At 58.5% G+C, this 14,253-nt stretch overlaps 1 protein-coding gene across 1 annotated transcript; it reads right to left on the bottom strand.

Annotated features, from left to right (window-relative positions):
- Positions 1-104: 104 nt before the first annotated feature.
- KHK (ketohexokinase) lies at positions 105-3,501 on the bottom strand. The gene is made up of 8 exons (XM_066545977.1): positions 3,301-3,501; positions 3,059-3,175; positions 2,747-2,881; positions 1,745-1,817; positions 1,419-1,565; positions 641-729; positions 413-570; positions 105-330 (listed from the first exon to the last, which is right to left on the bottom strand). The coding sequence occupies exons 1-8, from the start codon at positions 3,414-3,416 to the stop codon at positions 245-247; spliced, it is 921 nt and encodes a 306-aa protein (XP_066402074.1). The 5' UTR covers positions 3,417-3,501; the 3' UTR covers positions 105-244.
- Positions 3,502-14,253: the final 10,752 nt, after the last annotated feature.

The raw sequence follows: 14,253 nt of genomic DNA on the forward strand, positions 1-14,253 counted from the left end.
GTAACGCATTGGATGGAGAAATAGAGGCACTCTGGTGACCTTGGCTGTGGTCAGTGCATCCCCAGGGCAGTGGGACCCCAGCCAGGGGACACAGGAGGCAGCAGTGGTGCACATGGGGTTTTATTGGGGGGTTCTGGGTGCAGTGGAGATGTGAAGGCGTTGCTGGGTGGGTGCAGTGGAGATGTGCAGACGTTGCTGGGTGCAGTGCCGTGCCTGGGCCCTGCAGGGGTCTCCAGGCACACGCTCAGACGATGCCATCGAAGCCCTGGATCCCGCATTTCCTGCCTGCGATCTGGCAGCCGAAGGTGAGGGCATCCTGCAGGCTCCTCCCTGGGGATGGGGCCCAGGATGAGCTGTGGCCGTGCCAAACTGAACCGTGGCCGTGCTGTGGCCGTGCCACGTTTGTGCCCACCTTCTGCGAGGGCAAAGATGACAGCAGCGTTGAAGGTGTCCCCAGCCCCCAGCGTGTCCACGAGGGTCTCTGGGGGGAAGGCGTCCGAGTGCACCAGCTGCCCGTCGGGCCCCAAGGCATCAGCGCCCTCCTCAGCCCAGGCGCAGATCAGCGTGGCCCTGGGGGAGTGTGAGGTGGGTCGGGGGCGCACCGTGTGCCCCCCCCGGCCCCTCTCGGGTACACCCCTACCCTGGCTGGATGCACCCCCGCAGCCCCCGCAGCGCCTCGGGGGCCGATTGGTACCCGAAGTGCCGGGCCAGGTCCTTGCTGATGAACACCTGTGGGAGAGGGGCTGGGGCGGGGCAGCTCCCGGTACCCCCAGCCCGGTGCGGTGAGATCTGTGCCCTGGTGGCGTCCCCAGAGCCCTCCTGGGCCCCAAGAGCCCTCCTGGGCCCCAAGAGCCCGTCTGAGCCCCCTGAGCCCGCCTGAGCCCCCAGAGCCCGTCTGAGCCCCCTGAGCCCGCCTGAGCCCGTCTGAGCCCCCTGAGCCCGCCTGAGCCCCCAGAGCCCTCCTGAGCCCCCAGAGCCCGCCTGAGCCCCCTGAGCCCCTGAGCCCGCCTGAGCCCCCAGACCCCTCCATCCAAACCCCCAACCCCGCACCCCCCGAGCCGACTCCCCCGGACCAGGACCCCCAACCCCCGCAGATCTGACCGCTCCTGTCCCGACCTCGGCCCCGCCACGCCTTTGGCCTCGCCCGGGACAGGCGATCGGGACAGGCGATCGGGAGAGGGGATGGGGACAAGGGGATCGGGACAGGGGATCGGGACAGGGGATGGGGACAGCGGATGGGGACAGGGGATGGGGACAGGCGATCGGCACAGGCGATCGGGAGAGGGGATGGGGACAGGCGATCGGAACAGGGGATGGAGACAGGGGATCGGGACAGGGGATCGGGACAGGCGATCGGGACAGGGGATGGGGACAGCGGATCGGGACAGGCGATCCTGCCCATCGCCCCGGCCCCGCACCACTTGCCCCCGCCCCATCAGCGGCAGCAGCTCCTCCCGCGGCTTCTCCAGCTCCACCGAGATCCGGACCCGCCGCTCCGGCGCCGCCGCCCGGTTGTGCCGCTCCAGCCGCTCCAGCATCGCGCCCTGCTCCGCCGCGTTCCGGGCCTGCGGACACGGCTCCGGCATCACCGGGGGATCGCCGGTCCCGGGAGGCCCCTCGGTCCCGGGGATGCTCCCTCACTGGGGATGTCCCCCAGACCGAGGGATCCCCTCCGGTCCCGGGCTCACGTGCAGCCCGAGGGATTTTCCTCGGTCCCCCAGAACCCCCCGAGCCTCGGGCTCACCTCGAAGTGGATCCACCTGTACTGGGAGAGGTCCACCCGCTCGAAGTCGCGGGCTGTCACGTCGGGCAGGTTCCTGTGGGACGGAGGCCGGGGGGACATGGGGACCCTCCGCCTGGCCCGTGCCGGGCCGAAGGGCAGCCCCGGGGGCCGCGGAGGGCCCCGCGCCACCGGGACAGAGGTCCCGAGGAGGCACTGCCGGGTGAATCATTAATGATGGCACCGTGAGCTGGACTCCAAGGGCAGCGCAGCGGTGGCCGCGCTGGGACCTGGGGTCAGCCGTGCCCAACAGTCCCTGACCCCCTTTGGCACGGCTGAGGGAGCCGGGTTGTCCCCACGGGGCCGTGCCGGCTGTCCCGCACTCCGGAGCGTGAAACTATCATCGCCAGTCCCCACCTCCGTGTGGAGATACCAGCTCCGGTCCCGGCAGCGGCACCAGAGGTGACAGGACTGCGGGGACACCGGAGGTGACAGTGGCTGCAGGGACACCGGAGGTGACAGAACTGCGGGGACACCAGAGGTGACAGGACTGCGGGGACACCGGAGGTGACAGGGGTGCAGGGACACCAGAGGTGACAGTGGCTGCAGGGACACCGGAGGTGACAGAACTGCGGGGACACCAGAGGTGACAGGACTGCGGGGACACCGGAGGTGACAGGGGTGCAGGGACACCAGAGGTCACAGGGGTGCAGGGACACCAGAGGTGACAGTGGCTGCGGGGACACCGGAGGTGACAGAGGTGCGGGGACACCAGAGGTGACAGTGGCTGCGGGGACACCGGCGGTGACAGTGGCTGCGGGGACACCGGAGGTGACAGAGGTGCGGGGACACCAGAGGTGACAGTGGCTGCAGGGACACCGGAGGTGACAGGGCTGCGGGGGCACCGCCACTCGCCCCATCCGGCGCTCGGTAGCCCCCGGCAGGCAGCGGAGGGACCCTCGGGGCAGAGCTGGCAGCGCCCAGAGCTGGCAGAGCCCAGCGCTGCCCCGGGCCCGGGGCCCTTACGTGTCGTGCAGGACGATGGTGCGGGAGCCGCTGGCGGCGTTGACGAGGCAGCAGGCGCAGGGCACCTCTCCGCGGGGCTGCCAGGCCACGTGCGCCGTGTCCACGCCCCGGCGCTGGAAATCCGCCGCGATGAAGCTGAGAGGGGACAGAGAGCGGGCTGGGGGCCGCCACCGGAGCGGCGGAGGCGGGCGGGCAGCCGGGAACCGCGGGCGGGCAGCCGGGAACCGCGCCGAGGGTCGTGAAGCGGCGGGGCGGGTCGGTCCGGTGCCCCGGCGGGGCGGGAGTTCCCGCACCGTCCCGCACCGCACTTACTCAGCGGCGGGCCCGGGCGCCAGCGAGCCCATGAAGGCGCAGGGGGCTCCCAGCAGCGCCAGCACCGTGCAGGAGTTGGAGGCGTTCCCGCCGCGCTGCCAGCGCTGAGAGAGGCACCTGCGGGGCGGGAGCTGCGGTGGGCACAGGGCCCGTGCGGGGACACCGGAGCCCCCGCTGCCGGTACCGGACGAGAGGCTGCGGTGGGCAGGTTCGGGCACACCGGAGCTCCCCGCTGCCGGTACCTGGTGTCGGAGTCCTCGGCCGGGAAAGCCTCCACCACGCTGATGATGTCCAGGCACACCAGCCCCACGCACATGATCCGCCGCTCCCCCGCCGCGCCGCCCGCCGCTGCCGCCATCCCGGGCCGCTACCGGGCGGGACCGGGGCCGGGACAGGGACCCGGACAGGACGGGACCGGGATAGGGGCCGGGACAGGGACGGGGACAGGGACGGAACCGCGCCGGGAACGGGCAAAGACCTGGCCCCGCCCCCTCGCACCGCCTCCAATCAGCGCCCGCCGCCCCGCCGGGCCCTCGGGGGGCGTGGCCATGCGGGTCCGCCCTGGCCACGCCCCCACGGGGCAGGGCGCGCACACGGCGGGACCGGGGCACGGGGACAGGGACAGACACGGGGACACCAAGGGACAGATGGACACACAGGGACACACAGGGACAGACGGACACGGGGACACACAGGGACAGATGGACAGACAGCCACACAGGGACAGACACACGGACACACAGGGACAGATGGACACACAGGGACACACAGGGACAGATGGACACATAGGGACACGGACACATGGACATGGACACACAGGAACAGACGGACACGGGGACACACAGGGACAGATGGACACGGGGACACACAGGGACAGATGGACACACAGGCACAGATGGACACACGGCCATGGACACACAGGCACAGACCCGTGCCTCCCCCCATGACTCATGCAAAGCCTTCCGAGCCGTTCGGTGACCCGGGTGTGACCCGGGACTGTCCCCCGCCCGCCCCGGCCGAGCTCAGCCGCTCTCCGGAGCGAGCGGGAGCCACCGGGGCTGCTGGGACCCCCGGAGCGGGGCCAGGGCTGCTGGGACCCCCGGAGCGGGGTCCGTTCCAGCCGTCAGGTCCGTGACTGCTTCAGTCCCTCGATCTGCCTGTGGGCGCAGCGTTTGCTGCAATTCCTGCATTGCTGTGGGTGCAAATGCACGGCTGAGCAGCCTGGGGGAAACTGAGGCACCTGGGGTCTCACCTGAGGGGTGCAGGTGAGAGGAACAGCAGATTTGTCTTTACAAACAAACTCTGGGTCTGCTGCTGGATAAAACCAACACTGGGAGATAAAAGAAGCACTGGGAAGGATTCACTGATTGATGAATGGAAAGAGATTTGCTTTTGCAAATAAATTTTAGGTTTGCTGATAAATGAAATTAGACATTGAAAGATGAAAGAAGAAATGGGGAAAAACCCCTAAATTCCATAAGAATTAAAAATGAAAAGGGAGGGTTACACATTAGAGGGAAAATCTCTGGTATCAGGTGTTTTGGGAAGTCTGAACCTCTCAAGCACCTCAGAAATGGGGAAAGAGAGAAGGGAAATGTGGCTGGAAATTGGGATAAAAAGGAGGCTGCAACCTCCAAAAACTGGAGATATCCCAGGGAAATGCCCCATGGCCTCTCCCTTTATTGGGATAAAGCCAAAAAGGGACTCCTCTGTCTCCCTTTTGGACATGAACCTCTGGTGTTTGTGGATTGATTTTCCTAACACAGGGGACCGAGGGCACCCAGAAGGGCACGGGAGGGTTTGGGGTCTGGGGTCTGGCCGGGCATGGAGGCATCGGGGCTCCCTGGGAGGGGGCTGGGGTTAAAAAGGGATTTTTGGACTATTTCGGTACATCCAGCACAGCCAGGGGACCCTCCTGCCCAAACTTGTGCAGTTGGGAGCACTGGGGCTGATTTGAGGCTTCACTGACCTGGGACAGAGAGAGAAAAGGTTGATGGCAGAGCTGCTGGAGCATTTTGGGAGGTGAAGAGAGAAATTGTGTAAAATCCTGGGCTCTGTGGTGTGAGACACACCGGGTTTAATGTCTGGTAACTCCTCAGGGCACTGCAGGAGCTCCTTTGGCAGCCGCCAGAGGGACAGACGGACACACAGGACAGATGGGCGTACAGGGACAGATGGACACACAGGGACAGACGGACACACAGGGACACATGGACACACAGGGACAGACGGACACACAGGGACAGACAGACACACAGGGACACATGGACACACAGGGACAGATGGACACACAGGACAGACAGATGGACACACAGGGACAGACGGACACACAGGGACACATGGACACACAGGGACACATGGACACGTAGGGACAGACGGACACACAGGGACAGACGGACACACAGGGACACATGGACACACAGGACAGACAGATGGACACACAGACCTATGTCACAGACCAGGTTTAGTCTCTGGTAACTCCTCAGGGCACTCCAGGAGCTCCTTTGGTAGCTGCCAGAGGGACAGACAGACACACAGGGACAGACAGATGGACACACAGGGACACATGGACACACAGGGACACACGGACACACAGGGACAGACGGATGGACACACAGGGACACACGGACACACAGGGACACATGGACACACAGGGACAGACAGATGGACACACAGGGACACATGGACACACAGGGACACATGGACACACAGGGACAGACAGATGGACACACAGGGACAGACGGACACACAGGGACAGACGGATGGACACACAGGGACACACGGACACACAGGGACACATGGACACACAGGGACAGACAGACACACAGGGACAGACAGACGGACACACAGGGACAGACATACGGACACACAGGGACAGATGGACACACAGGGACAGACGGACACACAGGGACAGATGGACACACAGGGACAGACAGACACACAGGACAGACGGACGGACACACAGGACAGACAGATGGACACACAGGGACACATGGACACACAGGGACAGACGGACACACAGGGACAGACGGACGGACACACAGGACAGACAGATGGACACCACAGAGCGGGTTCAGTCTCTGGTAACTCCTCAGGGCACTCAGGAGCTCCTTTGGCAGCTGCACAGGCAGGGGGTGCCCAGACGCCGAGGCTGGGGCGCAGCCGCTCCCAGGGGCAGCTGCTCCCTCTGGGGCTGCTGTGCGCGCTGGGATCCCCCAAAGGGGCTCGGGGGGTCCAGAGGAGCCCCAGCTGCACCCCAGCTGCTTGTCCCTCTCTGAGGGGCTGCACCGCTGAAATCCTGCACCAGCAGCAGGGCCCAGAGGCCAAACGCCAGCTGAAATTTGCTTTATTTTGGTGTCTGCACAGGATTCCCGGGCAGTGGTGTTTGTAATGGGGGCCACTCTGTGTGTGTGTGTCCAAAATCTATTGCTAAAAGTGCATTTTCCTACAGGGAAATTTCCATTGGGTGAGAGGACAGCAAACGTGCACACAATATTTAAACACTTTTTTTCCAGAATGGGGAGAACTTGTGGTTGTTTGTGAGGAATTGCTGTATTCTGTCCATAGCTGAAACCATCACCTGTGCCTGGTTTGCTGCACTGGCACAGCCACAGAAAACTGAATTTTAGAAGTAATTTTATTTATATTAAACTGGGGGAAACTGTTCCATTTCCTTCCAGGAGGATGATCCAAGGAAAAGGGAAGGAAGGAAGGAAGGAAGGAAGGAAGGAAGGAAGGAAGGAAGGAAGGAAGGAAGGAAGGAAGGAAGGAAGGAAGGAAGGAAGGAAGGAAGGAAGGAAGGAAGGAAGGAAGGAAGGAGGGTGCACATTGTATGATTGGCTTTTCACAAATATTAAAAGGAACATTACACGTGTTGTGTTGGAAAGTTATGTTATATTAATTTGTGGTACTGTATTAATCCTTTTTAAGTAGTGTGGTAAATATAGGTTTAGCATAATGTTAAAATAGAAACTATGTGATGTAAGATACTAACTAGCTCAAGGAATGGATGAGATAATCAAGAAATTCCTGGCACAGAGATAACAGCACCAGGACACCGAAATCCCAAAGAGAAGAATTATTGTCTCCTTATCAGGAAGAGCCAGAATCCTTCCAGGCTCCCTCCAGATTCTGAGGAGCCAAACACTGATTTATGAGATGAAGGGAGGAAGTTGACAATAAACAGAAAAATCCCTGGTTTGAAAGGAAAGTTTGATCCATGGATGAGATATATGAATGTGCAGCAGGCTGTTGTTTTAAGGGTTAATCCTTTGTTGCTGAGGTGTGCTCTGGGACAGAGCAGAGCACCCGGACTCTGTAACTCTTTGTTTTTATTGTCCTTTATTGTCCTAACTCTGATTGTCCAAGTTCTTACTGCTCTAATTTGTATTACTATTTTTATAGCCATTTTATTGCTGTTAAACTTTTACAATTTTAAAACAAGCGATTGGAAAATTTTAAACCAAGTGATTTTTCACCTCCACCCTGTGTGGACAGGGCCATTCCAGGGGTGCTGGAGGGACAGGGACAGTGAGCTCTGGGGACACTGATTGTGGGGATTGTCACATCCATGGGGACAGTGAGCTCTGGGGACAGCAGGATTGTCACATCATGGGGACAGTGAGCTCTGATTGTGGGAACAGCAGGATTGTCACATCCATGGGGACAGTGGCTCTGGGGACACTGATTGTGGGGATTGTCACATCCATGGGGACAGTGGCTCTGGGGACAGCAGGATTGTCACATCCATGGGGACAGTGAGCTCTGATTGTGGGGAACAGCAGGATTGTCACATCCATGGGGACAGTGGCTCTGGGGACACTGATTGTGGGGATTGTCACATCCATGGGGACAGTGGCTCTGGGGACACTGATTGTGGGGATTGTCACATCCATGGGGACAGTGGCTCCGGGCCAGAGCAATGGCCAGGTCAGACAGAGCCTGATGCTGCAGGACAGGGAGAGCTCAGCAGGAGAAGGGAGATGAGGGGAAGATGGAGGCAACTCAAAATGCTGGTGGGCTGTGGACAACAGGGGAAAGCCAATTCTGCCAAGGAATATTTCGTTGTTCAAAAAAAACCAAAAAAAAACCCAAACAAACCAAACCAAAAAACCCCACCAAGGGCTGCCCAACTTGCTCAAAGTTCTTAATTTTGAGGCTGGGATGGGAGGCAGACACCCTCCAAGGGCATTCCTTGGCTATTTAAGGGAAAGGGACCTGCCCACATGGCGTGGTGAGTTACAGCAATCTCTAAATAAATAAATAAATAAATAAATATTTCTTTTTGCTAAATAAATGTTTCTTTTTGCTTGCTTCAGTGCAATCACTTTAATATAACTGCTTTGACACAGTGCACAATGCTGTGCTGTACACTACTGAGTAGTTTGGGCTGGTGTACTGTGTAGTAAATAATTCCGATTAAGATCTTTTGTCAAATCATTTGTCACAATAAATAATTCCTCTTACACATGATAATAATTACACATAATAGTAATGATAAAAATAAAATTAAAAATAAAAATAAAAAATTTAAAAATAAAAAAATAAAAATAAAAAAATAAAAATTTTAAAAATAAAAATAAAAATAAAAATAATTCCTTTTAGAGATACAGCTGCTTTGCAATCTCTGGTGCTCTGGGACAAAGTCACTCAAACCCCTGAGAGGCTGAGGCTGAGGCTGGGTCAGCCTGGCCAGGATCCTCTCTGAGGAGGGGTTCAGGAATCCGGGGGTCCCCCCGCACCCCCAGGGCTCACAGCGAGCTCTGCCTGGGGGCCAGCCTGGTGAGCTGTGCAGGGACCCTGGGGACAGCGATTGCTCAGGATGGGAGGGCAGGGGCTGGGCTGGGCAGAGCCCAGGGGCGAGAGGAGGAGCAGGGAAAGCCCAGCCCGAGGCAGCTGAGCCTGGAGAGGGGTCAGAGCCACGAACCAGCCTGAGGCACCGGGGACAGGGACTGTCACTGCTGTCACTGCTGAGCTCTGTGAGGCTCTGGGACAGGGAGGATCCTCAGAGCGAAAAACGCCAATCGCCTGCTTTTAAAATTTATAATTATATATATACATAAAATTTATAAATTATATACATTACATATATATATATATATATATAATTAGAGTAATAATAATTTGGACAATTGGGATTTAGGACAATATGAGACAATAAAAACAAAGAGTTAGGGACAGTCCGGGTACCTTTTCTGGGCAAAATAAGCCCAAAAAAGGCCCCACCTTAACAGAGGATTAACCCTTAAAAGCAACAGCCTGTTGCATATTCATACACCTCATCCATGATGCATAAATTCCATTCAAACACGGGATTCTGGCTGGGCAGTGTCAGCTTCTTCCTCTGAATCCTGACTGCATCTCCAGGACTGAGCGAGGCAGGAAGAAGTTCGTTTGTTCTGATAAGAGAACAATAAATTCTCTTTCTCTGAAAGTTTTAGGTGTCCTGTGGCTGCCATCTCAGTGAGAGTGCCTCATTCCTCTCTTTAAAAAAAAATCTTACACAGCATAGTTTCTATTTTAACATTATGTTATAACCTAACACTATATTTAACACACTACTGAAGAGAATTAATACAGCATCACTTTCTAACATAACACATATCATATTCATTTGAATATTTGTGAAAAGCCAACCACATAAAGTACACATTTTTCACGTTCAGGAAGCACCTTGGCTGTACCAGGACTCGCACCCCAGCTGGGAGCAGCCTGGTGGATGGAGGCTGCCCCACCCAGCGCATTAACCAGCAGCTGGTATCAAATGACTTTCGAGAATCCTTTGTGATTTAAAATCGATGATCATTTCTGCCCCATCACATCCTTAATTCTGTTCTCTCTGATGCCTGTAATAATGCTGTGGTGTGAAGATGCACCAGGGGGTGCAGGAGCTCCGGGGGTGCTGATCCCTGGGCTGGGGGTCAGTGACGTGTCCAACATCCCGGCCCTGGTCTGGGTTTCACTGATTGCTCTGTCCCAAAATCCCCAGGGACGGCAGCCTCAGGGGGGACAGCCCTGGGCTCCTCCCGCCCTCAGGCACACGGCACCCCCAGCTGGGGCCTTTGGCTTCTTTTTCTACCCCTGTGCAGGTCGGGATTGAAGGCACTCGAGGGATGGTTCATGTTCAGACTCAGGTGTTTGTTGTTTCTTACCTGTGTTGCAGTCTCACAGCAGTGAGTTCTGTAACAAGGCACAAAATGGCCAACTGTCTCTTGTACAAGGTCTTTTAAAGCTAAACTACCCAATTAATAAATGACACCTAAATTATTTTCACTTTTATCCCAATAACTGATCCCTCAAAGTCTGCAGGGTGGGCTTTTCTGTCCAGTTACAAAATACCACCCAAATCCGTGGAGAAGAAGGAGAAGAAAAAGGTGAAGAAGGAGAAGAAGAAGGCAAGGAAGGAGAAAAAGGTGAAGAAGGAGAAGAAGAAGGTAAAGAAGGAGAAGAAGGTGGTGAAGAAGGACCAGCCACTGCCCTAAAACCTCCATCCTGCCCCATATTTATTACCATATTCTAAAACCCCAAACTCCAAGTTTTCCACCCTGTGCTATCACACACTTCTACCCCACTCCACACCTACAATCCCAGTGCTCTCAATCAATTCTGGAAGCTTCTCCACGGCCTCAGGGCAAATGCAGTGCTCTCCTGGGGCTCAGAGTCTGTCAGCACAGAAAGTCTGGAATTCCCAGCATCCAGGGTTCCAACATCCAACTAATTATGGGGTAATTAGGAGCCCTCTCACTTCCCAGCAGCTGCAGCTGCAGCAGATCCAGCTGATCTCCCCCTGCTCAGTGGCTCATTGCCCACCTCCCTTTCTGGAGAGCGTTCATGGATAGTGAGGGTTAATGGGCAATGGATAAAGGACAATCTAATATAGGATTAACCATAATAAACAGTAAAGGATAATCTTCCTCAGCTGCCCCCGCCCCATCCTGCTGTGCCCAAAGGAGCCTGAGCACCCCCAACTCTGCCCACCCGGAGCCTGCAGGGGGATTAACCCTGCAATGGCCGTGACAGTGACCCAGCCGAGAGCCGCAGGGCAGAGCTGCCCCGGGCACTGGAAGGGCACAGAGTCCAGAGCCCCAGGAGGGGCTGAGGGAGCTGGGCAGGGAATGGAGCCCCAGGAGGGGCTGGGGGAGCTGGGCAGGGAATGGAGCCCCAGGAGGGGCTGAGGGAGCTGGGCAGGGAATGGAGCCCCAGGAGGGGCTGAGGGAGCTGGGCAGGGAATGGAGCCCCAGCAGGGGCTGAGGGAGCTGGGCAGGGAATGGAGCCCCAGCAGGGGCTGAGGGAGCTGGGCAGGGAATGGAGCCCCAGCAGGGGCTGAGGGAGCTGGGCAGGGAATGGAGCCCCAGCAGGGGCTGAGGGAGCTGGGCAGGGAATGGAGCCCCAGGAGGGGCTGAGGGAGCTGGGCAGGGGCTCAGCCTGGAGCAAAGGAGGCTCAGGGGGCCCTTGTGGCTCTGCACAAGTCCCTGCCAGGAGGGCACAGCCAGGGGGGGTCGGGCTCTGCTCCCAGGGAACAGGGACAGGACAGGGGGAAATGGCCTCAGGCTGGGCCAGGGCAGGCTCAGGGTGGACATTGGGAACAATTCCCATCTGGACAGGGCTGTCCTGCCCTGGCACAGCTGCCCAGGGGGGTTTGGGGTGCCCATTCCTGGAGGGTTTCAAAGCCCTGTGGCTGTGGCACCTGGGGACAGGGGTGGCCTGGGCAGTGCTGGGGGTGGTCAGGAATATTTGATGGAATCGTGGCTTTTCTGTGGTTCCAGGAGTTGTAGGAAGACTCACGCCCATTTTCCTTATAAACTCTTTCTTCTCGTGGTTAGGAGGACAATGATCCTCCTAAGGCTGGTGAATCTCACAAAGGAACCCGCAGGAATCCCTGCTCCCCACGGGCAGAGAGGGGCCAGGGCCGTCATGGCCCGGGGATGATCCGGGGTGGCACAGGGAACCTTCCAAGAGGACACAGTGGAGGGACAGTGCAGAAAGGCTGAGCCCTTCCCGGCCTTCAGTTCCCTCCTCTCCAGGAATTCCTGGCACGGCTCTGGATCTCCCCCTTCTGCTGACAGCAGGAATCCCATCCCACAGAAACAATTCCCCAGAGATTCTGCTCACGCTGGGATTTGCTGCCCCAGAGCAGGGCGGAACGAGAGCCTGGCTGTGAGCAGGGATCCCATTGATCCTGAATAGAAGCTGATAAAAGTGGGTGCAGAGGAGGCCACGGAGCTGCTCCCGGGCTGGAGCTCCTCTGCCATGGAGCCAGGCTGGCAGAGCTGGGAATGTCCAGCCTGGAGAAGGATCCAGGGAGATCCTGGAGCCACTGCCAGGGCCTGAAGGGGCTCCAGGAGAGCTGCAGAGGGACTGGGGACAAGGCCTGGAGGGACAGGAGCCAGGGAATGGCTCCCAGTGCCACAGGGCAGGGCTGGATGGGATCTTGGGAATGAGGAATTGTGCCCTGGCAGGGTGGGCAGGCCCTGGCACAGGGTGCCCAGCCTGGATCCCTGGCAGTGCCCAAGGCCAGGCTGGACACTGGCACACCCTGGGACATGGGAGGTGTCCCTGCCATGGCAGGGGTGGCACTGGGTGGTCCTGAAGGTCTCTTTTCACTGAAACCACCCTGGGATTTGATGATTTTTCTCACACATTTTTACACATCACCAGCAGTGGAGCTGCGTTAACAGAACCAGCACTGACCCTGTCCCACACCAACCCCCAATGAGCTGTTAAAGAGCCCAGACACAGACAGACAGACAGACAGACAGACAAAGCCACTGGTGCTCACCTGAAGATGCCAAGAGCACCTGGGGACAAAAGGCTCAGTCCCAGCCTCACCATGAATGAGCTCCCACAGCAGTGGGGGCACAGACTGGGGCTGGACACCCCCCCCGCCTCTGCCTGGCTCCAAATCCTGATCTTTCTGCACCAAAACCACCTAAATCTCCAAGGAGGTGCCAGTGCCCCAGACCCAGCCTGGAGCCTGTTCCTCCATGGACACCCCAGGACCTCCCCCCGCTCCATCCTGCCCCTTCCAGGGCACAGGGCTGGGCACAGGGGGCACAGGGCTGGGCACAGCCCCCCTGACCCCTGGCAGGCCCTGCCAGCCCAGCAAACAGCCCTGAAAGGGAGGAATGGGGTTACCTCAGCTGGCCCAGGAGCAGGGGGTGAAAGCCCCCCTGAGGGGGATTCAGTGGCACTGCAGGACCCCCCCGGGCAGGTACCTGCCTGTCACCCCCAGCACAGCCCTCACCTGAGGGCACGGGGGCCTGGAGCTGCCCCAGCACCCCAGGACACGGCACCCGGGAGGTCCCAGCAGCTCCCATCCCAGTGAACCACACCCAAACCAGCTGGGAACCCCCTCCAGCCCTGCCCTAGACCCCCATCCTGCTGTGCACAGGGGGGACAATGCTGGGCCATGATGGAGCTGGGTGACACGGTGACACCTGGCAGCTTGGTGATACCTGGCAGCTCAGTGACACCGGGCAGCTCAGTGACACCAGGCAGCTCAGTGACACCGGGCAGCTCAGTGACACCGGGCAGTTTGGTGACATGGTGACACCGGGCAGTTTGGTGACACAGTGACACCTGGCAGCTCAGTGACACCGGGCAGTTTGGTGACACAGTGACACCTCACAGCTTGGTGACACAGTGACACCGGGCAGCCCGGTGACATGGTGACACCTGGCAGCTGGGTGACACCTGGCAGCTCAGTGACACCGGGCAGTTTGGTGACACGGTGACACCTGGCAGCTCAGTGACACCGGGCAGTTTGGTGACATGGTGACACCAGGCAGCTCAGTGACACCAGGCAGCTCAGTGACACCAGGCAGTTTGGTGACACCTGGCAGCTCAGTGACACCAGGCAGCTCAGTGACACCGGGCAGTTTGGTGACATGGTGACACCAGGCAGCTCAGTGACACCGGGCAGCTCAGTGACACCGGGCAGTTTGGTGACATGGTGACACCGGGCAGTTTGGTGACACAGTGACACCTGGCAGCTCAGTGACACCAGGCAGTTTGGTGACACAGTGACACCTCACAGCTTGGTGACACAGTGACACCTCACAGCTCAGTGACACAGTGACACCGGGCACTTTGGTGACACGGTGACGCCTGGCAGCTCAGTGACACAGTGACACCGGGCAGTTTGGTGACACAGTGACACCTCACAGCTCAGTGACACAGTGACACCGGGCAGTTTG

Source organism: Molothrus aeneus, chromosome 3, assembly GCF_037042795.1.
Source record: "Molothrus aeneus isolate 106 chromosome 3, BPBGC_Maene_1.0, whole genome shotgun sequence".
Lineage (NCBI taxonomy): Eukaryota > Metazoa > Chordata > Aves > Passeriformes > Icteridae > Molothrus > Molothrus aeneus.

Coding starts and splice junctions, on each gene's coding strand:
- KHK (XM_066545977.1), bottom strand. CDS start 3,416: ATGGCGGCAGCGGCGGGCGGCGCGGCGGGGGAGCGGCGGATCATGTGC. Junction 1,818..2,746: donor ACCATCGTCCTGCACGACAC/GTAAGGGCCCCG, acceptor TCCGTCCCACAG/GAACCTGCCCGACGTGACAG. Junction 1,566..1,744: donor ACAGGTGGATCCACTTCGAG/GTGAGCCCGAGG, acceptor CCGTGTCCGCAG/GCCCGGAACGCGGCGGAGCA.